Source organism: Momordica charantia (assembly GCF_013281855.1).
Source record: "Momordica charantia cultivar OHB3-1 chromosome 8 unlocalized genomic scaffold, Mcharantia_2.0 BLBB01000008.1, whole genome shotgun sequence".
Classification (NCBI taxonomy): domain Eukaryota; kingdom Viridiplantae; phylum Streptophyta; class Magnoliopsida; order Cucurbitales; family Cucurbitaceae; genus Momordica; species Momordica charantia.
In genome coordinates, this window is record NW_028275166.1 from 31734527 (window position 1) to 31762176 (window position 27650).

The 27650-nt window shown below is 32.4% G+C and overlaps 3 protein-coding genes across 8 annotated transcripts; all 3 read right to left on the reverse strand.

Moving 5' to 3' along the window:
* Positions 1-438: 438 nt before the first annotated feature.
* Positions 439-4157, reverse strand: LOC111023313 (Protein phosphatase 2C family protein). Of its 3 annotated transcripts, none has more exons than XM_022300728.2 (6): positions 3824-4157; positions 2152-2489; positions 1753-2055; positions 1204-1321; positions 901-1124; positions 439-739 (listed from the first exon to the last, which is right to left on the reverse strand). In XM_022300728.2, the coding sequence occupies exons 2-6, from the start codon at positions 2401-2403 to the stop codon at positions 533-535; spliced, it is 1104 nt and encodes a 367-aa protein (XP_022156420.1). In that variant the 5' UTR covers positions 2404-2489; positions 3824-4157; the 3' UTR covers positions 439-532. The 3 variants fall into 3 exon arrangements, with proteins under 3 accessions (XP_022156420.1, XP_022156419.1, XP_022156418.1); XM_022300727.2 differs by having other exon boundaries at positions 2152-2492; positions 3804-4157; XM_022300726.2 differs by having other exon boundaries at positions 3804-4156.
* Positions 4158-11908: 7751 nt separating this feature from the next.
* On the reverse strand, positions 11909-16328 carry MDO1 (telomere-capping, CST complex subunit). Of its 3 annotated transcripts, none has more exons than XM_088127327.1 (4): positions 16185-16328; positions 15182-15335; positions 14915-15082; positions 11909-12282 (listed from the first exon to the last, which is right to left on the reverse strand). In XM_088127327.1, exons 1-3 carry the CDS (start codon positions 16286-16288, stop codon positions 14963-14965), a joined length of 378 nt encoding a protein of 125 aa, XP_087983453.1. In that variant the 5' UTR covers positions 16289-16328; the 3' UTR covers positions 11909-12282; positions 14915-14962. The 3 variants fall into 3 exon arrangements, with proteins under 3 accessions (XP_087983453.1, XP_022156373.1, XP_022156372.1); XM_022300681.2 differs by lacking the exon at positions 11909-12282 and adding an exon at positions 12867-13161; XM_022300680.2 differs by lacking the exon at positions 11909-12282 and having other exon boundaries at positions 14770-15082.
* On the reverse strand, positions 16055-27583 carry LOC111023278 (phospholipase D zeta 2). 2 transcript variants are annotated; one of them, XM_022300678.2, is made up of 22 exons: positions 27211-27583; positions 26096-26197; positions 25599-25702; positions 25306-25447; positions 24541-24711; positions 24190-24363; positions 23718-23960; positions 23506-23622; positions 23061-23200; positions 22824-22973; positions 22240-22396; positions 21645-22160; positions 21355-21465; positions 20811-20957; positions 20490-20687; positions 20111-20212; positions 19564-19695; positions 19367-19432; positions 18610-18671; positions 18310-18524; positions 17199-17283; positions 16055-16344 (listed from the first exon to the last, which is right to left on the reverse strand). In XM_022300678.2, exons 1-22 carry the CDS (start codon positions 27427-27429, stop codon positions 16338-16340), a joined length of 3360 nt encoding a protein of 1119 aa, XP_022156370.1. In that variant the 5' UTR covers positions 27430-27583; the 3' UTR covers positions 16055-16337. The 2 variants fall into 2 exon arrangements, with proteins under 2 accessions (XP_022156370.1, XP_022156371.1); XM_022300679.2 differs by lacking the exons at positions 16055-16344; positions 17199-17283 and having other exon boundaries at positions 17937-18524.
* Between the last annotated feature and the right edge of the window lie 67 nt (positions 27584-27650).

The following is a 27650-nucleotide window of genomic DNA, read 5'->3' on the forward strand; positions in this document are numbered from 1 at the left end:
CTACTTTAATTTAATTCATAATTAAATTCATCTATGGAGTGTCAAAATTCTACACGAATACATAAATCATACTTATTATGTTGGGGAGCAAGTCATTCCAAAAAAAGTAAATCTTTCTTATATCAACCATTTCTAGTCCTCGATATTTCGATTAATAAACAACATCGATGAAGACGTGTGTGTGCATTATTACGCTAACCTCATCCCACCTGCCCCGTTTATACCCCTAGTCCGATAATAACAATATATTTTTATTTTTGGATATAAAGTTTGTTTATAGATAATTTTATTTGTAGGATTCGAAGTTTTATTTTACCATTTTGGGCATGCCAAACCAAACACTAGAAGGTAGCATTAGAGTTTTCATCTATTTTGACTGCCAAAGATGCCCCCAAGTCTTTCAAAGAAACTAATTGAAATGCTAAAAAGAAACAGATCAAGAAGAATTGGGCCTTTTTCTATTGAACTGCTAAAACTGAAGATATTACAATTGGAATGAGAAGTAATTTGTTTTTGCTTATTTGCTCTTCTCCTATGGCGTGGATACAAGGCCATCTTCTTGCTCTGATGAGGAGTGGAAGAAGAGGCAGATAGCTGATATGTCATCCATTGCAATGCCCCGTCTCTTCCGTTTCCATGCCCGAACCGCACACTCGACCAGTCGTTTTGCTGATTTCGCTCTTTCCGGTGCTGACGAAACAATCTCCACAGCTTCTTGGTTGGAGACAACATCCCATACCTAACAGAACAGGTGGAATAGAAAGGAAGTTGTTTCAATCGTACTATTCTCCATATGTGTTTTTGACATTTTTGGGACGATGTTTTTTGAAACACGAAAAACAGGGTAGCGACATATTTAGAAAGTCATTTGGCTGCAAAGCAAAGGTTCTTCTTACTTACCCCATCAGTTGCCAGTATAATGAACTGGTCTCTGCTGGTTATGTTTCTATGTGTCACTTCTGGCACAGAAATGAGTCCAAATTCTTTTATACAATAATCACCAAAGGCTCTCGACATTGCCAATCCGGGTGACTCCTCGTCGGGAAGCCATACCCGGTGAACTCCCGGTTCGTCACTTAAACAAAACACCCTCCCGTTGCACTGGATTATCCGCTCGGCCTCCTCTGGAGATAATTAAAGATCAATACATAAACAAGGATGAACTTCATTCATTTTCCAGATGGAGAGAAGAGAGGGACTTACGAGGTAGGTTCGGTTTGAAATCAACAGTGAGCTGAACCGGAACTACCCTTCCATCATCTGATGTAGTAGCCAAAACGGCTCGAGAGTCACCTACATTGGCTACAACGACTAGTTCGCCCTGGAAATGAGTAGCAATGGTTAGGCTGGTTCTCAGAATGATAAGACAACGACATTCATATTTGCAAAGAAGATCCAAAGAACTGTTTGATCATCCAAAAGTATATGAATCCAGTTTGTCAAAACATGATTTTAGAATTCGATTCCATGGTTAAACACATCTCTGACGCAGGTGTGGAAGAAGTTGAGGAAATAATTGAATATTAACATTCAATTCTGCCAAGTGAAACATAAACCAGCTAATTTTCTAACAGATTCAAGTCCAGTGTATACACATTCATCTTCTAGATCTTTGGGCTACATATTCAGATAGCGTCACGATGCAGAGTCGGTAGAATTCACCCATTGATTATGATGCTTTCTACTTGGAAGAAACAAAAAACCAAAATGCATCTATCTTTAGCAAGTAAAAAAAAGCAAAATCCATTTTACCTGTTTAACAATGGACAGGGCAGTTGTTCCGCTGTAAAACGTATCAATTTTACGGTGCTGCTCGAGTTCGTGATCAATAGCAGCACAAGTTCTTAAATACGAATTCTTCCATATATCAAATCGCTGGTGCTTCTTTTCTGAATCCAATTCCGGGTCGAGAAAACCTTGAGCAAGTCCCTGCTGCCAATGGCACAACAACGACGGCGCCATTGATTCTCTTACCGTCTTTGCGACGAAATGACCCCACGGTCCATGCCCATCGAAGATCCCACAGAATATCATGTCTTCTTGACATCCAAATTCCTATACACAAACGCCAAAAGCCAAGCAATTTTTATATGCTAACAGGCAGCCCAAAAGAACCTCACAAACTTCACTTTATTTGATTGGGACTCTTACCTCCCATACAATGCAGCAATCTTGGTTTACTCCTTTTTCACCTTTTTTCGAGAAAACCGAAGCAAAGTTATCTGAACCTTCTGCATTGAGAACACCGGAGGTTCGTAGTATCAAGTCTTTCTTTTTTGCATCCTTTGCCATGGCTTTCGCTGCTTCTCTTCCTCCTTCATCACCTAGATTCCCGGAATTCCTACCTTTCTTGAAGGAAAATGACCTTGCCAGCCCATTGAACATGGTGGAGAAATGCCCCATTAGTTTGCAATTCCAATTCTCTCAAAATCCCCACTGATCCCAAACTTTGCTTCTTCCTTTTAAAGAATCAGTTTCTGAACTCAAAACTGCTAAAAAAAAATCAGTTAAAATCCAATTCCATGACCATGTGCACCAAGAAACTGTAGATTAAAAAAAGAAGAAAAATAAAGCTGTTTTTTGAAAAAACAGCTTCAAAACAGCCCTAAACTTTCAACAGTTTCTTATGAGAAATGAGAATCAAAAGGAATGGTTTTACTGAGAATAGGACAGGACCTGCTTTCAACAGTTTCTTATGAGAAATGAGAATCAAAAGGAATGGTTTTACTGAGTATAGGACAGGACCTGACTCAGAAAGTTAAGAATCTTGAGCTTTTATAACAGGAAATGACATGTCACAGTGAATTTGAAAGACATTATTATTATTACAAAGAATATGCAGAGCATTTCAACAAGATTTCTGAAGAAACAGGTGAAACTTGAAACAAAAATATTGTATAAAATTCACAGTAAGGGCAAAAGCAGAAATGCAAGACAAAAAAGACAAAAATGCTGGAAACTTTTCCAAATTTTCTATCCCCCACTTGCCTTGGGGATCAATAAAAAAATCAACCCACTTGTTTGATCATCAATGGGTGAAATTATGTAATACCAAAGAAATCTCTATGGTTCCCTTTTTGCAGTTTGGCATGTCAGAAGGAAGGCTATTATTTCTTTCACTGTGAGAATTTTTTCCTGTTGTTAATCTTTTGAGTTTTTTCTCAGCCCCCAAACATAAAAGCTATTCTTTCTTTCACTTAGAGAAAACTTTCCTGTTCATCTTTTAAACTTTTCTCAGCCCCCAAACAGAAATGCCGTTCTTTCTTTCACTTAGACAAAAATTTCCTATTGTTCATCTTTTGAACCTTTCTCAGCCCCCAAGCAGAGAAAAATAATTCCTGTTGTTGAACTTTTGAACACTTCTCAGTTTCCAAACAGAAAAGTTATTCTTTCTTTCACTATGAGAAATTTTCCTGTTGTTAATCTTTTAAAATTTCTCAGCTCCCAAACAAAAACTCAAAAAGGCGTGATCTGGTTGACAGAACAGACCTGTAACCTTTCATATTTTGCTGAAATCACTTCAATCAAGCATCAAAACTGATAAAGAAAAGAAGAAAGGAAAAAAAAAAAAAACCCCACAAGAGCTGCAAAACAAGAGAATCACTTCAAAATTTTCTTTCATTCCAAATTTTCTCGACCACCAAACAAACAGGGGAGAGAAAATTCAGGACGAGACAAAAATACAAACCCAGTCCAAAAAAGGCAAAACCCAGATTCAGCAACCGCTTAACCAAAACAGAAGTGCCATTGAAAACCAAAAACTCAACAAAAATCGAAACGACAAAAAATCCCAGAAAAGCAACCTTGGTTTCTCAGAAACTACCGGACTCCACGAAAATGGTAGACGAGTGAGGCAGCTTAGAGAGCCGGAATCGGAAGCAATCGCCGGAAAGCAGGGCGGCGGAGGGAATTCCGGCGAAGTGGGTCGGCGGTGGGAGTGAAGGAGGAGAGAAATCGATCAGAATCCATAAGAAGAATGTTGGATGGAGGAATTGGGAGTTCTGGGAGTGGGTTTTATGAGAGGAAAAGAAAGAAAAATTGCAGAGAGAAACGAAGTGAACGTACGCGAAAACTGTAACCAAGTGGTGAGTGTGTGTAAAATGTGTTGCTTTGACAGCGGTTTGTTAATGGCTGCCTTCCCCCTAATATCCTCCATTTTTAGACCGACCTTGTGTGAATATATCCATTGTGGGACTATATATTATTAAAGCTTAAATACTATTTTGGTTATTGGGTTTATTTTCTAATTTATGATACTCGAACTTTTTAAAACGTGAATATTTTTGTCTTTATTGATAAAATTTTAACAAAAATTATATATACAATAGAAATTCTTTAACGCAAAGTTAGAATTACGTTTCAAGAAATTTGTTGAGTGTAGTTTCGAGTTGGAATTAGAATCGAAAAAATGAGATAGAAAAGAAAATAAAGAGACCACGTTCAAGGACCAAAGCGAATGTTTGGAAAGTAAAAACTTCTGTGGTATTAAAATTTTCTATAAAATTCATTAAAGTTAAGTTTTCTCTCTTGTTTAGCAACCTACCAAACACAAAATTAAAAATTCATAAAATTTATTAGATACAAATTTAAAAATTCACCATATGATATTATTTATATTTAAATTGGAGGGATCAATTATTTATACCATTGAAAGTTAAGACATCAAATAAATAATTTGGGCTTTATTTTATTAAAAATGCAAGAATAAAAATAATGTGTGTTTATAATATGTTTTGTCAATGTTTTTATGTATGCTAAGTTGGGTCACTTTGGGTAGCATTTTTATTTGTTTTATTTTTTTTGCCAAAACTTTGGATATGTCTAACTGTTTTTATATATGTCTAATTTGTATGTTTCATATTATAGAAGAGTTTAATCTTCTTTATAAATACTTTGCATAATTTAGGGTTAGACAGTTTAGAATTGTGTGATAATTACATGTTAATAAATGAGAGATACATAAAATTTTATTTATTAGATATCTTTTGTGTTTAAGTTATAAGTTTGTGATAAATAACATTAAGTATTTAATTTGAGAGGTGGGTTTTGGTTTGGTTTCATGTAGTTCGGAGGTTAGCAAACATGTAATTTCGGTTAAGTAAACTCATCGATCACTCAAAATGTAAAGTTTCAATTCACTATTTTTAGTTATACATATTCAACCCACGTGAATGAACATGTCATGATTATATGGGATTGGTATTTTTTTTATTACACTGATTCCATTTTAAGTAACACTAAACATAAAATTTAACAAAAGTTTAATAAAAGGTCTAAGGAATGAACGGTAAATTGAATAAAAACTCATTAGTGATGAAAAGTTAAAATTCTCTAAATTTAGGGAGCGGAGGAAAAAGAAATAAGAGAATTTTATATACGATGACCATGTTTAAACAATTTCTACGACTTCAAACTATTTTTCTTCATAATCTTAATTAATATAAAATTTAGGAGTCTAACATTTAAGCAATTGACTTGGTCACAATTTTTATTTATTAAAAAATTTTAAAGCAAAATCTATCTATTTATTTTGTAGTGTTATAAAAGTAAACTATTCTCCACACTTAAAATAGTGTTTGTAATCAATTTTAAAATCTAGGAATATAATCTATAAAATAAATAAATCGTATAAATGTAATTTATAATTAACTTAATTTGGGACATAAGTTTTAAGCTTGAAAAATAGTGAATATTTTAAATATTTTTAACAGCCTAATGCTTCTCCCAAAAAATCTACCTTACACGTGGCAGTCTATTCACCAAGCAGTTATAAAACGGCACCGTCCAAATCATATCTTCATCAATTTAAAATTACAATATTCTAATAATATTAGTATATGGTTTGAACTTTGAAGTTAACATAAAAAAAAAAAAAAAAAAAACTTTGAAGTTAACTATATGCTTTTATTAAGTAAGAAAATAAAATATTTGTAACAAAGAGAATATAATGATTTAATTTTGGTTTGTTAGTATGATAACAAAAACCAACCAATAATAGTATGCCAACTGTATATTGTCACACCAAATTAAAGCATTCAAAATGTTTGTTGACTTTTAAATTAAATTAAATTTTGCACTTCTCAATATTTAATATTAATCACAATATTTCTATACCAACAGGTTTTGTTCTTCTTTATATTAAAAAAGGTGCCAAAATAAATTTATTTTCATCGATTTAAAAATTTAGAACATTATGATTAGTTTGAAATTAGTGGGCTAAAGAAATATCCGAGTCCATAAACTGTGTTTATGGCAAACAATCAATCATATCAAATTAGAAGAAAAAAATAGTAAAAGCTTTTTAAAAGTGTATAATTAATGAATTTTTAGGTACAATATGATCAACTATGATTTGAAAGTCTAATCCAATGACTAAAATAAAAGAGTTATCATATATACACTGAAATCGCTATTTATAAATATATAATTTGATAAATATTTAAATACTATTTTAGTTTATATATTTTCAGCATTAGTTCATTTTGATTCCTATATTTTTAAAGATTCTCTGGTTCTTTACTTTAAAAAAAAAAATATATATATATATATATATATATATATATATATTTTAGTCTCTATTGGTAAAATTCTAACACAAATTATATACAAAATTAATAAAAATAAAGAAAAATTGTCACTTTTTAAAAATACAATCGAAAAGTAAAATGATTAAAAAACTAAAACTAAAATCAGAAAGTACATAGACAAAAAATATTTTAAATTTTTTATAAATTGAGCATTTAAAAATTAATTACTTTTGAACTATTTTTCAAATCTCAATTCTAAAAAACGTAGAACTAATTTCAGAAACATAATTAGTAAAACTTCTTAAAAGTATACAATAATACATCATTCATAGTCGCATCCAAAACTATAGTTGAAAAAAATCCATTAGACTTTGTTGATAACAAAAATCTTCGCATGATCCAATAGATGCTTGACACATAATTTTAAATTTTCAACTTATATAATCATTTTGATCTAATTGATTTGGGAGAAAACAAGTTTAATTGTTAAGGGACAAAACTATCCAATCTCAATGAACATATGCTTATAAGAAATAAACCAAACAAAACGTGTTTGGAGATTCAAATATGGAAAATCCAAATGGACTATATATATATATATATATAATATTAAAAAGTAATTTTGAAGTTCAAATCTCTCGAAACATTTATAACGTACGTGACACGACTTCAAATTATGAGCCACATTTTACTTAAAAATTTATTTTATTGCTTTTCATTTTTATCCTTCTAGGATATGTTTAAGTTGAGACAATTTTAGTCATTTGTTTTAACCAATGATGTAGTCTTAGTAAGAGTTCTTATGTTTAGACATTATTTGTAAAGTACTTATTCCATCTCATTAGGGGTAGTATAGTATTTTAACTTATCCCATTTGAGATTAAGGTTTTAATCATGTGAACAGAACAATGATTACACATAAGGAATTTTCTTGCATTTTTTGCTTGATGATGAATGAGAGTTCATTGACTCGTGGGGTGTTCAACCTGGCTTTCGAATATCAAGCTAAGCTGTCATCTACTTCCTTTGTGGTTGATTTTTAATTGATTATTTAGGGTTTTAGGTGTTGATAGTTAGAGATGTTTGCAGGGAGTATTAGAATCAAAATGACTCTTTTGAAAATACAATAACTAAAATAAATAAAAAAAGTCGAAAACAGTGACCAAATTAATGAACCAAAACTAAAAGTAAAAAAACTAAAATAGTATTTAAACACATCTCTCTGTATATAGAATACATACACAATGTATAAAGAATATATATGATATTATCATACCAACCTGAGCATAGTTCAAATAGGTTAAAACATCAATATTCGATCAACGTGAGTTTGAATCTTCACACTATACTTTGATTGGTGAGACTATTTAATTAGAAAGTATGAATAAAATATCAGATACGATAGTCTATAGATAATAATTGATCTGTTTGAACCACATGAATCCAGCTCAACCGCAAATGACATCTATTTTTTTCATTGAGATCAGAAGTTAATATTCTTATACCCCAAATCTGTAATACTAGGAAAAGAAATTACCGGTTTGAAGATCTTGCTCTTATAAAATTACTTTTTATATATAAAAGAGACCATTCTACTTTTTTTCTTTAAAAATAATTTTTATTTTTATTTTTGTTTGCTTCCTCCCTTCCTTTTTAAAGATAAGTCCATAACGTTTTCAAAGTTGAAAATATTTTTGTATTTTTCTTCTCAATTCCCATTGTTGCTTTACTTAATTACTTTATGTACCATTATAAATTATGAGCTACTAAAATATATTGTTCTCTAATAGTTTATTTATTTGATAAAATCTAATAGTTTATTTTAAATAATAGAAAGTAGAGAAGATTTATATTATAAATTAAATTTAAAGCCACTTTAGGGATTGGATCCTTCCAATTGGCAACAATTCAAAAGGTATATATTTGGATAATTTATTTTATTCGTTTCATAATTTTTATTTTTATTAATCATTAAAGTTCATCAAGCAATGATGACTAACCCAAGATAGATAAATTAAAAAAAAAGGTGAATTACATTTCAGTCCATTAATGTTAACATCTGCACTTATTTGGTACATAAATGTTTAAATTTGGTGATCTAAATACTGATATTTCAGCAACAAATCTAATTTTTTTTAATAAAAAAAAATCTACCTATTTTCCCATGGTTTTTTTTTAATCAGATCGGCGAAATGTTTACATTATACCCAATCTGTGGGGTGAAGATTCAAACTAAGCACCTTTTGTTTGGAGATATCTATCCTAATAGTTTAGTTATGTTCAGGTTGGTTCATGTCTATAGACTTTTAATGATAAAAATTAAACTCGCGTGGTTACATAATTTTAAAGTTTCAATTCTTTAGGACTCTTTTATTAACGTTGTCGTTTTTTTGTTTATTGTTTCCAATATTGTTGAGAACTTAAGCATTTGATAACCAATTATGTTTGTTGTTTCTCATTTTTTTAAAACATTCCTAAAATTGTATAGAAATTTTGGAATTTTTTTTATTTCTTATTTCCATTTCTAACAAAATTATATTTTTCTTTATTGAAAAAGAGGAAAACGAGAATATTACAAAGCCCTTAGTTACCTTCCATAAAAAATATCGATGGGGAGAAAATCATTAGAAAGATAGAAATGAATTCTTTCAAAGAGCAGCGAAAGAAAGATAAAATTTTTGTTTAAATACTATTTTGATCTTTAGACTTTCGGCTTTTGTTCATTTGAGTCTATGTACTTTCATCGTTTGTTCATTTTAGTTCCTATATTTTGAAACCTTTCATTTTGATACCTACCCTTTTGAAAAGATTTTCATTTTAGCTCATTTATTTCCATCGTAAATTTAACATGTTACTTCACTTATTAAATTCATTAAAATGTAGCATAGAGTTCTATATTAAAGGGTTTCTATTGCGTACAAAATTCTATAGACAGGAACTAAAATGAATAAAAATTAAAATGAATATTTTAAAAATACATAGACTCTTAAAATAAAGAAATTACCTAGGATTAGTACAACAATTTTAGAGACGTGAGAACAAACCTCCAATTTCGAGAGAAAAAATTAAGTATCTAGACCCATTAAGTTAAATTAACCGGCATCAATTCCCACCTTTTAAAATCACATGAATCCATTACAATAATATACGGAAAAAAAAAAGAAAAAAATTAATTAAAATTTAATTTGTTTGGCAAAGAAAGGCAGTTGTCACGTCATGGGGTCCTAATCCCATGCATTGCATGCCCATCATACTTAGACGAGGAGTCGTGATCGGGTGGTCCCGTGCCCAATTACAACTCCATGCTCCTTCATCATCAGCCGTTTGATTGGATCCAAGATCTGTCGTTTGATGTGATTGATCTGCCTTTTTTTCTTTTTTTTTTTTCCAATTGGTGGGGCCCACGGTGCAACTCCTCCTTTTTTGTTGGGGGGAAGACGAATCGTGGTCGGTAATTATCATCCAAATCTAAAGGAGAGAACGCTGGGTTTTGTTCCGTTGTTATTGTTCACAACATTGTTTCGGTACATTTCACCTTTTAAAATTAAAATATTACACGCGTAAGTGGATGAATAGACGATTAACTTTTATCCATTTGACTACCCGTACTATTGAAATGTTCGTTTTGATCCTAAATCTTTAAAAGATAATCGTTTTTGGTCCCTTTGATTTTTTTAATCTAAATTATTTTTATCACAATTTAAACATGACACTACATTCAATATATTTTTTGAAATGCAGCCGATATAAAATTTGTGTTAAAATTTTTTAAATAAATATAAAAATAGTCACCTTCTAAAAGTTCAGTAGTCAAAATCTACATTTTCAAAATACATAAGTTAAAATAAATCAAGTAAAAAGTACCAAGACAAAAATAAACACGTGGTCCACGGGAAGAAAAAACCAAGCATTAAATTTCATGCACAAAGCAAAATGAGATTTGTGGGTGAGAAATTTCTTGGTTATTTTAAATTGTCACATCAAAAAGAAAGTTACTCTTATTCTTTCTAAGAATATGAAATGAATATGGCTATATATTTCCAATGACACCTTTTTTTTCCCCTCCATGTGTAAGATAGTGTTAGAAAAAAAGAATTGACTTCAAAATAATTCTAAATTGAAAATTGACTACATCTTAAGGCTTAAAAGAGGCTGTTTTGTGTAAATCATCTCTTTCTATGAAATCTTAAGGAAGATTTTTTCTTCTTTTTTTTTTTTAGAAAAAACTTGACGAAAAAGTAGTATACTTTTGCTAAAGGGACCTTTATTATTATTATTTATCTATTTCGAACAAAGTGGAAATTAAGATTTATACTCAAAATCATTTATAGAATTAATCAACGGAATTAGCATAATGATCACTGAGGTAGGTAGAGAAAGTAAAAGAGATTTGGGAATAATTAGTTCAAATCTTGCCATGACCACTATTTATAATATATAATAGGGTTAGAAGGGTTAGACGATTTTCTCGTATTTCTAAGTTAAACTACAAGTTTAATTCATGAACTTTTTAAGTTGGGTATCATTAACCATTAAATTGTTAAAAGTGTCTAATAGATCTATAGACTTTTAATTTTGTGTCTAAAACCACCTTGGCCTATCAAATATTTTTTCAAAATTCATGAACTTATTAAACACGTGATTGAAAGGTCATGGTCCGATTAGACACGTACAATTTTGTATAAAACAAATTCATGAATATTAATAAAATGTCAAATAGGCCAAAAACTCATTAAACACAAAATTGAAATTGCACAAACCTATTGAACACTATTTAAAATTCAGAGACTTATTAGACATAACCATAAAAGTTCAAAGACTAAATTTAACCGTAGGTTAAAAAACATTTTTAGTCCTTGTACTTTTATTGAAGTAACAATTTAGTCTTTGTACTTTATTTTGTAACGATTCAGTCCCTGTATTTTCAAATTGATTACAAATTAGTCACTGAACTTCAATATGTAACACTTTAGTCCTTATAGTTTAAAAATAGTAACAATTAAACCCCGACAATGAAAAATCTCATAAAATCGACCCTCATACGTGGCTCATTGGTCCAAAGTGGCTAGGGCTAATTAAGAGTGAATGAGTTCAAACCCCATGATGGCCACCTACCTCAGGAATTAGTAATTCACATAATGTGTTTCCCGACATCAAATGTTGTAGGGTCAAACGGAGATTAGTCGAGGTGCGTGTAAGCTGGCTAGCTTGAGCTTGCACATACCCTACTAGATTGACTCTTATTGACCACTAAGCCAACCCATAGTAATTAATTGGTACATAGTTAAGTCCACTAAAATAGTATAATTTAAAAGTAGAAGAACTAAATCGTTACAAATTAAAGTTCATGAATTAAACGTATTTACATGACCAAAAAATATTTTTTAACTTAAAAACATTATCCCTATTTCTAGAAATACATTAGAAAAGGGGAAAAAAAAGAAGCTATTTTGGGGTACGAGTAAATCACATGCAATACAGGGGATGGGGAGCCTCACTTGGGAAATAATCTAGTACAGTGGCGACCCACCATAAGTCCACAATAAACACATGGTTCTAAAACCAAAACTAAAGTAAAAAAAAAAAAAAAAGTGATTTTGATTTTGACTAGTGGGTCCCACAGAGGAGTAAATTTTAAGCAAATGAAAAGACGCCACGTAACCTTTTCTTTGCCAACCCAACAATCACATGTGGGGCGGTGCAGGCAACCAGATACCGACACCCAGAAGCTTCCACGTTATTCAAACTCGTAAATCTAAAATAAGACCCAAAAAAAAAAAAAAAACAAAAAAAAACAGGTAACGTATTCTATATAAATATTATTATTGAAATCTAAAATAATATAAATCCAAAAGAATTCCAAAACTAGTCTAGATTATACTATCCTATCTTTTCAAAAAATTGCATAAATAACAGCAAAATAGGAAAAACTCACAATTGGATTTTATTCTTTATTTATACACGTGAAACTAAAAAGAATTCGATTTTCAAAATTCTTTTTCAGATTTTAAACAAATTTGTAAATGTTTATTGTTAAATAGGTATGAAAATCAAAATGAACGTTTTGAACAAAAGTTGAGCATATCATAAGTAAAATGGTATTTAAACCTAAAAAGTATCAACCCAAATTTGAAAACAAAAAAATATATATTTTAATGAAAAATAAAAAGTAGGAAACAAAAGGAAGAAAATTGCCAGTAAACAAACCTAATTCTTAGAATCGCTATCAACTCCGAACTCTTTTTTTTTTCCAAAAAGAAGAAAAGGAAAACCTAAGAACACCACAAAAGAATCCATTTGTTTCTACAAGTGGGGTTAGGGCAAGAGTAAACTTGTAAATTACTTCAAATTGGTTGGCTCATAATTACTTGGGAATAATTTGCACACAAAATTTGACAAATTTGGAAGAGTTTTGATTACAAGGATTAGACACCACAAGAACAACCTACACACTAGAATACAATTTGCATAGTAATTATAAATTTGGTCAACAGAGCTATGAACTCAAGTGGGTTGGTTAAGTATTCCTATTGGCCTATGCCTAATCAACCTAATTCAAGATTCATAGGTTCTGAGTTGTAGGCTCTTTGTCACCAACTAAAATTCCATTGGAAAAAACATGGACTGATGAAATCTACAACAAAGAGATTTGGTCAAGGTCACAATCTAAATCTCCCATATTATAATAGATAAAAGGCTTGAAAAGTATGCAAAACAAGAGTGGAATAGGGATGAATTTCCACAATTTTATGCAAAACAGTATAGAATGACAATTTTATGCAAAACAATATAGAATGATAATAAGAAGGAAAAGAAAAAAAAGCTACCAAAGGGTTAAAAGAAATTCACAATCCATTAGTGGAAAATTTACCAATTTGAACATAGCTCAACTGGTTAAGGTACCTATCTCCGATCAAAACATCGTAAGTTCGAATTCCCACCCCACACGTTGTAATTGAAAAAGAAAAGTTAAATGTCAAATCATATTTTCAGACATCACACTTAATCTTTCAAAAGTTCCATTATTATACGGATCCCGACATATTTGCCATTAGTATAAAGTAATAAAAATCCAACCTAACAAGTTATTTATTAATGTGACAAACGATATTTTGTTTTAATGAGATGAGGATTTGACATGTCAAATTGATCAAAAAACATGGAGTTGGATTTCAAGATATTATTTGGTTGAAAAGTGAATACAACCAATAATATCTATCAACTTTTTTACTTCTTTTGGAAGGGAACTACACAATATCTTAAGACGTTAGAATTCAATCCCTCACAAATCCAAATTTGGTAAGCTTATATCCAAAGATAGAGTTCGAAAATAAAAATCTCAAATACACAGAGACCAAATTAAAGCCTAACTAAAAATCTAATAGAACCTAAATTGAAGGATGATTGGACTAAGTACAAAGTGCTGGAATGGTGTACCAGAAAAAATTCCCAATTACATCCATACAAGCCATCTTTAGTCACTTCAACTGTTCTTTCTTTTTCCAGCTAGTGATCTCAACTGTTCTTCCTTTGTCATTGATGGTTGTTTTGTCCAATGGAAGGTGAAATTAAGGGTCGTGATTTGAATCCTCTAATGTAAAGGAACCAAATTGGTGAAATTGGATCATGATGAACTCCACAAAACTGGAAAGGAAGGACCCTACTCCTACCAATCTAAGCCTATTATTAGTCACAGTGTGGGTGGCTCTGTCCTACCAACCAACTCAATAATGGTTGAGAATGCTCAACGCGTATCTTTGATTCTTGTGACACCTTTTTTTCCCTTTTGTTTGACTAGTCACGAGTGAACGCTTGTTCACAAGCCAAAAATGAAAGCATTTACACTAAAGATAATGTCCCTAATCTGACTGTGTGACATATTTAGACGCGCAAAGGAAGGGCCATTGTCTCTTTTCTAGATTTGTTTTGATTTTTTAATGTACTTACAAAAAGTAACAAACATAAGGTCATTTGAAAAGTGTGGATAAAAATAAGGCAGTTTTATTAGTAGTAATTTTCTAGTAAATCATATGTAGTAGACACAATTTACTAATATTTGTCTACGTGGTAAAGTTACATCACAATTAATCATGTTTGAGAAACATAATTATGAACATGGTAAATAATGTTTAAAAAAAAATTTTGTGGCCTTGGTAAGAATTAAAAAAATTACCCTAGTTTTGCCAGTACTTTTTTCAACCACCCTATTCTAACCGACTCTAAATGTGCAAAAAAAACCCACTTTTACCAGCAAGAAGTTCATTCAACACATGAATATTAGTGGAAAAGTAGTTTACCTACTGAGATCTTGTTTACAGGATGCAAAGGAAAAGGTAAAAAGTCATTCCTACTTTTCACATTTCAAGGATTTTAATTAGCTGGATTACCTCTGTCGGTGAAACATACGAGAGATTCTCCCCAAGGCTAAAAGTGAACTAATTTGTCCTCTTGTTGAAGTGATCAGCCTGAAATTGTCTTAACAGCTGCAGGGACTGATGATAAAGGTTGAGGTCAATGCCGTCAACATTCCTGCCTACACGTGCCTGCAGAGTTGCCTGAAAATGCAGGACCATTAAGACTCTACCCGTCCATACTTTTGTGTGTGAACATGAGACAGAGAGAGAGAGAAAGAGAGTCATAAAATGGTATTTCACCTCATTATCTGATTGAACAAGTAGTTCACCAATAAATTGATATATAGAGCCAATGCGAAAGCTAAGTTCTCTCAGATGCTGGGTGTCGATCTTCAAGTTAACATTTCCATCAACGATTACGGCCATGGCTGTCTCTACAGAATACTCCACTAGTCTGCCTTGAAGAACAGATGGTAATTATCTTCATCGTCAAAGGAAAAATAAAGGAAAAGCATTTAAAAGATTATAGTATTTCAGCCATCTACATCATAGCAATAAATTAAAAGAATTATTGCATATACATCAGAAACTATTTTAACAATAAGATCATCTTCCATTATTAAAAGGTCATCAACAGATAATCTGTTGTCACATCGAGTGAGAGATGAATATGATGTTGCACTATCAGATTATGTTTCATTGTTGAACCCAGATTGATTAAATGGTAGGTATACATGGCTTTTGCTAAAGATTTTAAATATCTCGTTTCTGGAAAAATGCATATTAGAAAGTGAATATTTTAAATAGCCAAGGAAATTTGTCCCTTCGACATCAGATAAGCTTGAAACAGCCAGTGGAATTCAACATTGAGTAATGATACAAACATCAATCCGAAGGATATGCAAATTTATTATGCTACCCATAGTGGGTCATTACTTTAGATCAAATCGGATACATATCAAATCCAATTTTACGGTTTTTTTTTTTTGTATTATAAATTTATCTGCAAGGAAATTATTAATAGGCTGCAGTTAAATAGTTTATTGGTGGTTTTTAGTTTTAAGAAAATAGTGAACATCCTATCCTAAGGAGAAAATGTAACTGGATCATTTCATTGCTAAGGAAATCAAAGGCTGCCCAAATTTTAAACAGACAGAAATTCAAGACAAACTATAGCAAAACCTAACAGGAGAACAAATGCATTAATCAAGTCCAATTCATTATCAAGTTTAAGCCCAAATTTTGGGCCCATGAAAAAAGTGGTAGAAAGCATAAGGAGGTTTTCCATATAGGTAAATTTTACTTTCCAGTAACTCTAAGTGAGGCTCCATCCTTGAAGAACTCAGAAGATGGCTTCAGATCTTTTAATGGAACTAATGCCCCTGATTTTATTGCAGACGATGCCATCCAGTAAAATCCTCTTTCTCACAAAAAGCACTCTGATTTCTACTGCAGGTCAAATCCTATATGAAAGATATGTAAATCTGAGTAAATAATCAAAACATTCTTCATAATGAAGATAAAATGATAGGGTAACTATTAAAGTTGTCCTCCCAATTCCCATGTTAGGGAATCGTCCTTCACCCATTATTTTTTACTCTAAAATGTCACATGTTGCCATGTTACACAGTTTCAGATCTTAACACAATGCTTGTGAATCCAGCCCATGTCTCTAAATTGAATTATGATTTATGAATACCTACTACAAACATTCATAAAGTCATTCAATCAAGCTGCCATAAGAGGATCCTACTTCCCACTTCCCAGCAACAAAAAAGACCCCCCACTCCTCTACACATAATGAGTTGCTTTTTTACCAAAGATAGAAGAATTCCAGGTCCATTTCATGTCATTTTGAAAACCAAAACCTTAAATATATTCCACATCCAGTAAAGTTCCACTAGCAAACGATTCCTCATGCAACCTAACAGTGTAATTCCATTAATACTTGATGCCATCACATACATTTAGCAAAAAGGGATGTTTCAAAAGATTAATGACTACGCCTACAGTACAGCGCCTATTTCTGTTTCTCAGCAACCAAACAGAATGCGGAAACCCTAAGGATTCCAGACGGACAATACACCAATTTCTAGTAATCAATCATGAATTCAACAATGGATTGAAATGCGAAAAAAGTAAACAAAAAAAAGCGAATCCCACCGAGAGCACAATCTTAAACAATGGAATAATGGATTCAGATTCTTTATACGTCTACTCGGCAAGCAAAACAGAAAGTCAGGCGCCATAATTGCAGAAGCGAATTCAGAAAAAAGTGGAGCCACAAAATTCAAAAGAGAGAGCACGCTCAAATTACCTTGTTCGACCTCCCAAGCTCCAAACCGAGCGACACAGTGAGTCAGTGACGAGACGACAAATTATGACTTCGAAAAGCAAATTTTCTGAGGAAAAATCAGCAAAATCAGCCTATTATATATTAGCATGGATTAGTCTTCGCATTCAACTTAAAAAATAAATCCGTATTAAAAAAAACTAAAAAAATAAATCCTTTGAAACCATAAATAGAAGAGGATATTTGGAATTAAAATATCCATAATTTTGACATTATTACACAAACACCCATCTCAATTATTTTGGATTATTAGCCTTTGGGCCAAAAAAATTGTAAGTTGGTGAGCCCTAAAGGGCATTTGCATGGCCCGCCTGCCAAATTGAAGCCCAGTAAACCACTCAAATGGGCTTGGTTTATTTTCACGAACAGCTATTTCTTAATTGAAACTTACAAAAAGAGCACAAAATAGATTACTACCATCATAATTTTCCATAATCTTCGATATATCCATTTATAAACCTGTTATCGTTTCAAGGAAATCAAACATAAATAAAAAGATAAAATAAAGTATACAAATTTGATAATTTTGTGATTAAAAAAGAACGATAAAAATGCATACATGACTAATAATTTATATATTAAGAAAATTTATAATGAATCTTCTTAAGTTTATCATAATGAGATTCTTTCGTTTGTCCTCTCTCATCTCAATTGTTACTCGAACAAATAAAAACAATGTGTTAGTCCAGGTCGGAACAAAAATGAAAAAAACTTCATTCTCAATTCTACTTTATAAAGTCTTTATTTAGTGTTTTTACGACGGAAGTTTTATTTTCCCCCGCCGTAGAATAAATATGAAGGAATTCATTGCATACCCAAAATCATTTTGGATATGCTACAAAATATCATCTACAAACTCAATCCCAAAAGAAGAAAAATAAAAGATTGTTATATACATAAATATTTACACTCATGTGACAGGACATCTACAGAACATACAATCTTATTTCTAGACAAAAGAATGAACAATGTAAACTAGATTTAATGGTGTATCAATTAGTGCAATTTCCATCTATAATTGGGCATGAAGAATATATAACTCAATGAAAAACTTGAGGAGCAGCATAAAACTCACTCTCAATGAACCCTGGTCTGAGATCTTCTTCCCACATGAACTCCAATGGGAAACAAACCAGATGTCCCCTAATAGATTTCAGCCTCTCCATTGGATCTATCTTCTTAACTTCTCCATTTTCATGGCTTTCTATCTTCTCAGCAGCTATTCCTAAATCTATTGTATTATGGCCATGTTTTCCCCTCAAATCGGCCAAACTTTGGCGTAGAGACGATCTGAATTTGGCACACTATGACATGAGTAAAGAAGAAAAGTACCAAAAACGTTAGAGACTATAACGGTATGCAGTCGTTCAGTTACCTTGAGTTTATGTTGTTATTGGGGATGCAAGAAAAGACATCTTCATATATTGCTGTGTTTTCCTGTTTTGAATTCGTAGAACATTTTCAAGGATCAGTAAGAGTGAAAGTATTTGAGAGAATGAACAGTAATTATACAAGTATGCAAGTCTTTCTTTTTCTTCGAGATCAACACAACGAGTGGGGCTTTGAACCTCAAACCTTTTGTTCGAATATATATGCCTTAATCAATTGAGTTATGCTCAAGTAGGCCATTTTTCATTCTAAGGAAAAGTATGCATCATTCAAAATGTTCGTATAACACTGGAGAGAAATCAAAGTTTTTATGTAGCCTAATAATAGGATACACATAAAAACAGAGTGTTCGTGTTTCCTAGATCAAAAGTGACTTTGTGCACCAAATTCCATAGATGACAGTGAAATGGTTCCTATAGTTTGGGGTACAGGTTCAATTTAAATTTGGACTCCATAGTTTAGTTAAATCTCATGAGTAGTTCCTAAATTGTGCTGTACCCAATCAAAAAATTCACTTCGAGTTTTTACTTAGCCATAAACTCTAATATAGTCAATTAACATATTAAACCAAATAGAAAACATCAACTCATTGCCGCGTTAAAAAAATGTCAACATGGCAACAATGGGGATGATTTTTTGAAGTTTGATTAAACTATAGGGACCAAATTAAAACAAAGTCCAGACCACAAGGACTACATTGAAACCTTTAAAACTATGGTGACCAAATTACTCGTCATTCGTACCTTTGCTGTAGCTAACCATATATCTTTGTATGTTGCTTCTGCTATAGGATCACTGATTTGACTGACCTGAAGTGATTAAGGCATACAGGTTTAGTTTAATGATGGCATTTGCAAACTAATGAGTAATGGGAAAAGAAAAATATTTCTAATGATTGAAGGTTTCTGAGAAAACTGCTGTTATATATAATTAGATCAACCTCTTCAAGTCGAAGACCGAGGTGCTCACACCACAAGGAGCATCGAAGACTATGTGCAAACTTTCCAGCCTTCCAAGGCTTTCCATTCATGGATGAATCAACAAACTCTTTATCCTCAATAAATACCCCAATCTGCAATGGGAATGGTATTAAACTTTTTGCTGTATTAATTTAGAACAGAATGAGTACATACACAAGCTACATTCTTCAAATAGTAATATTTGTAGGCACTTTTCTTCCTCATTGGGAGGGGAGAGAACTTTATCTTGCTTTATAATGCACCTTATTCTCGTATTAGATGAAAGAACTAAACAGACAACTTATTCTTCTTTCACAAGTCACGACAGTCACAACGAAGCACCATATTTCATATGGTCAGTAATGCTATTTACTCAAGAGTTTTTTTTTTTTCCAGAAAAAGGAAGAAGAAAGAAAGACTATCATAAGTTCAGGAATTTTATTTTAAACTTAATGATGTTTTATAGGACATGAAAGCAGTTAACAACTGAACTATTTTTAACAGGCTCTAAATAGCTTAGAATGATACCTCAGAATCCCTGGATCCAAGTAAACTTCTGTCATTAATATTGGAGGAACCAATAAAGGTTATACAATCGTCAATTATCATCAATTTGCTGTGCACATATACCTGAAAAATGACAGTCAGGCCAAAATGATAATATTTTTGAACAACTTAAACTTTGATATTATTAACACGTTTTATTTAACTGTTGCAGTTTATCTGTAGCAAATAAAGATTTTTTGGGAGATATATATTATTTCATGACAATTCATCTGATGTGATTAAACATTCTATACAGCCAAAGTTAGGATCCAAAAGGATAAGCAAAAACTAATAGTAAAAAGTATAAAATAAATAAATTAAGATAAACCATCCACACATTTTGGAAGGAAGAGATAAGTACCTGACTTGTGGCAATTGGACCACCATCGAAAAGTCTGCCATATGATCTAAGACCACAAAACAAAATATAATCCTGCGTTTTTGGACCGAGTAAAAGATTAAGACGATACAAAATTGATGTTTTTTCCCAACTAATTGTTCGATACTGCCAATGCATCAAGGCTCGAACAGTTGCTGCACCATTATCATCTACACCACCCTGATAGATGTACAAGGAACAAGCAGCATATAATCCATACAATTCAATTATAAAGAAAAAGCTAAATACAGAGAGCTAGAAATATAAATTTATAAAAGTTAACTGAAATAGACAATTATGCACCTGAAATCCAGGCAGGAGTGGTAAAACCACAATGACTCTAAAACATTGTTGTTCTTTATCAGCCAGTAATATACGTTGGTACAGTGCTTCCAGAACCCGGTTTTGTATGGTCTCATCCCCTGATAAACCTGATATGAAAAACTGGTTCTGAAAGTAAAACAGAAACATATTCATCTCACTTAGTGGCGCATTGACAGAAACGAATGGTTAGTTATCAGTCTTTGTTACCTGGATAAGTTAGAAATAGGCATTTTCGAAGTAAAATTTCACATCATTCTAAAACTTTATTGCTAATTCTATATTTTGCTAATTCTGTTCAGTGATTAAATGCAGCCTATATTTTGCTTCTTTTATCGTTCTATGCTTCTCTTTTGTAAATGTCCTACTGTAAATTCTAGGTTCCTTCCTTTCAAGACCTAGTTTTTACATTAGCAGATCAGCTTTTAGGATTGTTGTGGGGTTGCATGATTCTGTAAGTGAATAAAATTTTCCTCCTAAATAGTGTTCCATAAAAAACTAAAGTTCTTGTGGCTAAGCTTGTTACCTCAATGTAGATGAAGTGTTTTGCCTCTTGAATAGCAAAACAGTAAGCGCCATGGATGCTTGCCTCTGGTTTGCTTGTTCCTGCTGACCACTGACTGACACTTCTTATCACCTATAGATCCACCAAGCAGACATATGCTTACATACATAAGATTCTGATATGAATGCTATTGGATAGAAGTTAGGGATATTATTATGTATGATAGTAAGGATATATTCGTTATTAGCAAAAGGATTGATTATAAATAAATGGGTGGAACGAGTGAAGGTGGGACAAGAGAGATAACTAACCTGACAATTGCTAGTAGTAATGGGACCAATTTCTTTCACATCGTTAACAGCAACAACATGATTGCTTTCGGGTTCAGTTTCCAACCAGTCGTCTGAAGTTTTCATGTATGCTGGAGCATCAATAGCAGCTTCCCTTGGATGACCCAAATCACCAAACTCATCCAAAAATCCAAATTCATCTAACGATCCATATGTTTCTGCATATTGTGTCAAAGAATCCATAAGACGTCTTTGTATCTCCACGGGCTTATTGAGAAAGTGATGATTCATGGAAGGGCTACTTGTTTCAATGTTTAAATCTGGAAGTCCACCAGCTTCCTGAGGCAGAAGTAATGGAATATCTTGCTGTGGAGATAAGGAGGAGTAGAAATCTACAGTAGTCTGCTTCTGATGATCTTGTTCTGAGTCTTTATTTTCAAAGCTCAACTCTGTGCTTCTTCCCATGTAATGTGGAAGGACCATGTGGTGTTGTGGCATTAGTAGAGGTATTTTTTCTTCATTTGGGGCTTTGTTTCTCTAGAAATGAATAATGCTTTGCCATGTTAGAAAGGAAAACATTAAGGTTGAAAACACATGTATATGTTACAAGATTTACCTTAGCATGGTTCCATCTTTGGACAAAGTGTCGAGCAATATCACGGCATGGCGATCCCCAAAGAGCACAGTGAACATCATGCCACGGCATTCGAGGATACTTCTCTCGATCCAATTCATCTTTCATTGTGTCTTCCCAAGAATTTGGTTCAGATTCTCTAACACAAGCAAGGATAATCGGAAGTTTACGAATAACTCTAGCCCTCTTAGATAATCATTTTGTTTTTGGTTTTATATTTTTTAAACAATACTTTCACTTATGTGTTCCTTGGTTTTGTCTATTAAAATTTAAGCAAAATTTTAAAATCTAAATAAAAGTACTTTTTAAGAATGTGTCTTTGTTTTTGGAATTTGGCTAAGAATTCTAATTTGCTTTTAGGAGTGGTGAACAACATACCATAAAAATTTTGAGGAAGCAAGCAAAACTTCTAAAAACAGAAAACTAGAAATAAAATTGTTATCGAACGCGATCTCTACTATTCAAGCAGTCATATACATGTTTGAGAACACAGCAATAGAGAATGGTGATATTCTAAATTAACTGCAACAAGTTCTAATCTTTTTCATGAAGAATGATATAACTACCTTGGGTTGTAATAGTCCTTTCCTGGCCATGTATAAGGAGGGAAATCACTCACTTTATGCTCCATTGTATCATAGCGGCCAAAGCATAAATCCAAACCTCCAATGAAGCATATATGGTGATCGACAATGACAAGTTTTTCGTGATGCGACCTATCATTATGCAATGGAACCGGTGACAAAAGAGTTGAAACAGAAGCTAAGAGTGACAAGTGAAACATAATCCACAAAAATGCTCACCAATAGTAAATTCCAGTTGACATATGATCAGGAGAACGTAGTACCTTAATATTCTCATGAATATTTAGAAGTCTCCTCTTACTATACATACTGTTAATTTTCAGAGCAATAGGAACCTCCTTATACATTAGGATGTAAATCTGCAAAAAACATTAGCTTCAAAGTGAAAATACATCAATGATGAGTTCAAGAAAATGCATTATATAAAAAATATACGTATAGGTAAAACTACTCGGGGCAAAATTGGAGGCTGTTTAGACCCAAAAAAAAATCCAAAGTCAAACCAAGTAACAGCTAGAGTAATGTGCATATATACAACTTCAAGAACTTCATAAGAGATGATCGAAAGTTTAAGGCTTTAAGCTGTTTAACGCCTAAAAATGAAAAGTTCAAAGTTTTGAAACAAAATTTTCTTTCACTCAGATCTTGAAAACTGTTTAAACACCTTGACACCTTCTTTTGCCTTTGTTTCCAGTAATGCATCAAGCCGTGAAGAATAATGATATTGAAAAGGACGTCGCATATAAAGCTCGGGGCAAAGCCACCAACCAGTGATGAATATCTGCAAAGAATGTTAGACCACTTAAGTTGACAGTGAGATTTGACAAGCATGTTGTGACAAGCATATTGTTTCACTCTTCATGTGGACTATAGAACCTCTGATTTTGCAGCCTCAATAGAGCAAGCGATTGCTTCAAAAGCTGCCCCACCATCTATGAACCACTGAGCTTGGCTTTCATCATCACTCAAACCTCTCTGAGGAGCAAAAGAACCAAAGCGATGAGGGTGGCACCAGCCATCTTGAGGTCCGAAACCAGCATCATTGATTGATGATACCCATTCTCTAACTTTAGCAGAACTTGTGGTTCTGAACTTCATGTTTCCATTTCCGCATCTAACCTTTTCATAACAGTCTGAATTCATTAACCAGAATTACACAAGTTCAACTTTCATAATCTCAATTGAAAATAATTTCAATTCAACCATCTTGCAGAAAATTGTGGTGGTTACAAACACGTTGTGTAAAGAAATTACAGAGAGCTGGATGGAGTAACTATAACAAAGGATTGAATTACTGCAAATCTTGAAATTGAAAATAAGAAAAGGAAAAAGAAAAAAGAAATCAAACCTTAAATGAATAACGTAAAGGATTGCGCTCCTTGATATGAGATGCTAAGTATGCTTGGGATTCCTCCTTTTCTTCTAATGATGGTAGAACATCAAAAACAACTATATCTAGGAGTTTAGTGTCTAGAGGATGAGCAACCAAGGCCAAGAAACCTGGTTTCAAAACAGCCCAAACCTGTTTGTCATCAGGGTTTGTCAAAAAAAAAACCAAAGATTGATGGAGATAAATGCAATTCATGATTGACACTATATAACCTTCTTCTAAAGTAATCAACATTCAAAAGTAATATGAATTAACTCATCATAGAAAAATTTAAATTTGATCAAAAGCATAGGAGTTTAGTAAACAAACCTTTTTCCAATTGTAATCACAGCAGCTGCACCAATGACATGCACAACATTTTATACTAGAATCAGATCCTGTGAGTTGTTTTAAATGCTTCACCATTAGGTAACCTTCTTTCAACTTTGGACCATATTCTCTTACAAATGACATCTTGGAGACTTCTAAAAACTTGCAGACCTGCTTTCCGAGATAACTTATTTAGAGAAGCTGAGAAGGTATGGTGCAATGTGAAAGAATTGGAATCAGAAATTTTCAAACAACCACTTACACATTTTCTTAGATAATCAAAAGGACAAGAGGTTTTCGTGTCTAATACTAATGGTTAAATTACAAATTTAGTACCTAAACTTTTAGGATTGTGTCTAATATATTCCCAAGCTTTCGATTTTGTATCTAATAGGTCCTTCACCTATTAGATACTTTTTTAAGATTCACAGATCAAATAGACACAACATTTACTCGTTAGGGTCTTATTAGATAAAAATGAAAGTTCAAGGACCTATTATATATTTTTAAAGTTAAGAGGTTTACTAGACACAAAATTGAAGGTTTAAGGATCTATTAGACACATTTTTAAGTTCAAGTACCTATTAGACACAAACTTTAAAGTTCAAGGACTAAACTTGTAATTTAACCTTCTAATAATTCAGATTTATTGATATCAAAATACACCAAAAATAAATGAGACAAGTTGCTATTAATTTCCTTCTATTGAAATTTATGGTCCTTTCTTCTAGAAGTAGATGTTTCAAGAAAATTTCACATACTCACCTCACGAGAGTTTACAATATCCAAGTTCCCTAAAAAGTGATTTAAGTAACCCTGCATTGCTAGCTTTGCCTTGTCTGAAATGGACCGCTGTCCTCCCAGTGCTGGCTTAATGATAGGTAAAGCAGCAACAGAAGGAACATTCCTGTACATTTTTAGAAAAGGAAAAATCTTCAAAAGCATCAATAGCTCCCTTCTACTCAGTTCATACACCCCAAAAGATGGAACAAAAACCACAATATCAATCATAAAATGAAATGGTTTATTTGGTATAAAGCATAATGTATGTTAGTTACCTGTTTCTTGTAGTTTGTTCATCAGCTGCAACATCAGATTCATCATCATTATGAACTACTGCTGTGTGGTCAAATATTCCTAAGTTTTGAAGCCATTCTTTCACCTTCCACATAGAAGTGGGAGGACCAGTCAAAACAAAAGTTGTGATGAACAAAACTAAAGAGGATCCACACATGTTGACATTAAAGGGCCTGTTTGTAACATTTTTGTTTTTGATTTTCTATTTTAGAAAATCACACACTTGTTTACTAAGAATTTTCTTCAATTTGTAATCTGCGTCTAAATCATAGATAAAATACCATTCAAATTCTAGAAACTAAAGAAGGTAGTTTTAAAAGATTTATTTTTTGTTCTTTAAATTTAAATAAGACTTCAAAAGTATTTTTAAACAGTGAAACTAAACAAATAAACTTACTACATTATAATGTAGTCTCCAAACGTAGGAGAATTATATACAAGTATAGAAGCCTTGTAAAACGTTATAGAAGAGGTTTACCTGCTCTTGTTTCTCGTGAAGTTCTTCAATAAATGTGCGTCTCTTCAATGCAAAATGTAAATAAATAACTTGCGATGCTTTCTTCACTAAGTTCCATTTAAACTGTTAATAGTGAACTTAATGTCAGTATCTATTTACACAATATAACAACATTTTCTATTCGGAGGGGATAAAGAAGATAATAAATAAATGGTCAAAACCATAAGTTCGGTTCAAGACTGTCTCTATTTAGCCCCCTTACTTTAAAAAGCTTTTTTATAGGTTACTTTTTATGTATAATAAGTCATAGTAGGTAACTCGTTTAACATTTACATAGCACACAAACTATTTATTATTCAAGGATCATTATGAGCTCCTTTCAGACATAAATTTTAAATAATATAGTTAACATGTCATCTAACCGATAGGCGATAACAATAGAGACTTAAAATTTAAACACGTATGCTCGGGGTAGAAATTTTGTATGTAGTGCCGTGCTATTAAGTATTTTGATTTAAGTTCTTTTCTTTCTAAGATGTGGAATATAATAACCCGGTTGAAGCATAATCATCATACAATATCCTATAATAGGTTTCATTCTTACTCTTTCCTAGGAGTCAATGACTATTAATAGCTATTACGTTGAAGCACTGCTTTATTTTTGTCCTAGTTGATATTGATTCGACATTAGAAGTATGTTGATTTTTCCTAATAGACTTGTCAAAAAAAAAAAAAAGAAATGCAGGAACTAGATAGAAAAGATTAAAAAGAACTATAGGGACTCATTAGAAATTTTCTAAAGTACAAAAACTCACTGATTAAATTTATAATTTCACCCAAATAAATAGACACACCATGAAAATAGGTCGATAAAATATTAGATTATTACTCTACGCCTACCAGTCATTTCAAAATTCTCAAGGGATTCTTCCCTTTCTCATATTCAGGCACTCATTAAATTTTCCTTCCATATCTGCTGAACGCATTACATTTTCACATTTAACAAACAATCAAACCGAACAAACTCCATTTCCACTTCTTCGCCCAACATTTTCACAATAAAATTGAAACGCAGTAAAGAAAAATCAAATAACTCAGCGAAGAGATAGAGCGAGAAACAGAGAGAAGTTCCATGCCTGTTTGTACTGGATTTGAATGGTGTAAGATAACAGCAAGGGACTAATATCTCCAGTATCCGGCCGAGAAACCGATACAATAGAAGCAACCGGAAGCTCCTCAAAAACCCTAGCCGGCTCCCCACACTGCCGGAACGAATGCGACGCTGCAACAAGCCTCGGCGGCTCAGCCGCCTCCGACGGAGCCGTACCATTGGGGATCAATCTCTCCGTCGACATAACAAATGTTCAACGTACTCGCGCGATTACAGAGGATTCATGAAGAACAACGTTTCAGGAAGTGAAATCGTGTAACAAACCAAATGAAGAATTAGCAGTTCCAGTTCGTACAATTTTTTTTTTCTGGCATTACTTGAAGAAATATAAAGACCAGCAGAAGTTAGTTATTTATTACGTTTTGGTGGCGTCCAAGGCATTTAATATTTCTATGCTAACATACT

Coding starts and splice junctions, on each gene's coding strand:
- LOC111023313 (XM_022300728.2), bottom strand. CDS start 2,403: ATGGGGCATTTCTCCACCATGTTCAATGGGCTGGCAAGGTCATTTTCC. Junction 1,322..1,752: donor CCCTGTCCATTGTTAAACAG/GTAAAATGGATT, acceptor ACTCATTTCCAG/GGCGAACTAGTCGTTGTAGC. Junction 1,125..1,203: donor TTTCAAACCGAACCTACCTC/GTAAGTCCCTCT, acceptor AATTATCTCCAG/AGGAGGCCGAGCGGATAATC.
- MDO1 (XM_088127327.1), bottom strand. CDS start 16,288: ATGGCATCGTCTGCAATAAAATCAGGGGCATTAGTTCCATTAAAAGAT. Junction 15,336..16,184: donor TCACTTAGAGTTACTGGAAA/GTAAAATTTACC, acceptor TCTTCAAGGCAG/ACTAGTGGAGTATTCTGTAG. Junction 15,083..15,181: donor TTGTTCAATCAGATAATGAG/GTGAAATACCAT, acceptor CTGCATTTTCAG/GCAACTCTGCAGGCACGTGT.
- LOC111023278 (XM_022300678.2), bottom strand. CDS start 27,429: ATGTCGACGGAGAGATTGATCCCCAATGGTACGGCTCCGTCGGAGGCG. Junction 25,448..25,598: donor GAACAAACTACAAGAAACAG/GTAACTAACATA, acceptor AAAAATGTACAG/GAATGTTCCTTCTGTTGCTG. Junction 21,466..21,644: donor TTACTACTAGCAATTGTCAG/GTTAGTTATCTC, acceptor GTGGATCTATAG/GTGATAAGAAGTGTCAGTCA.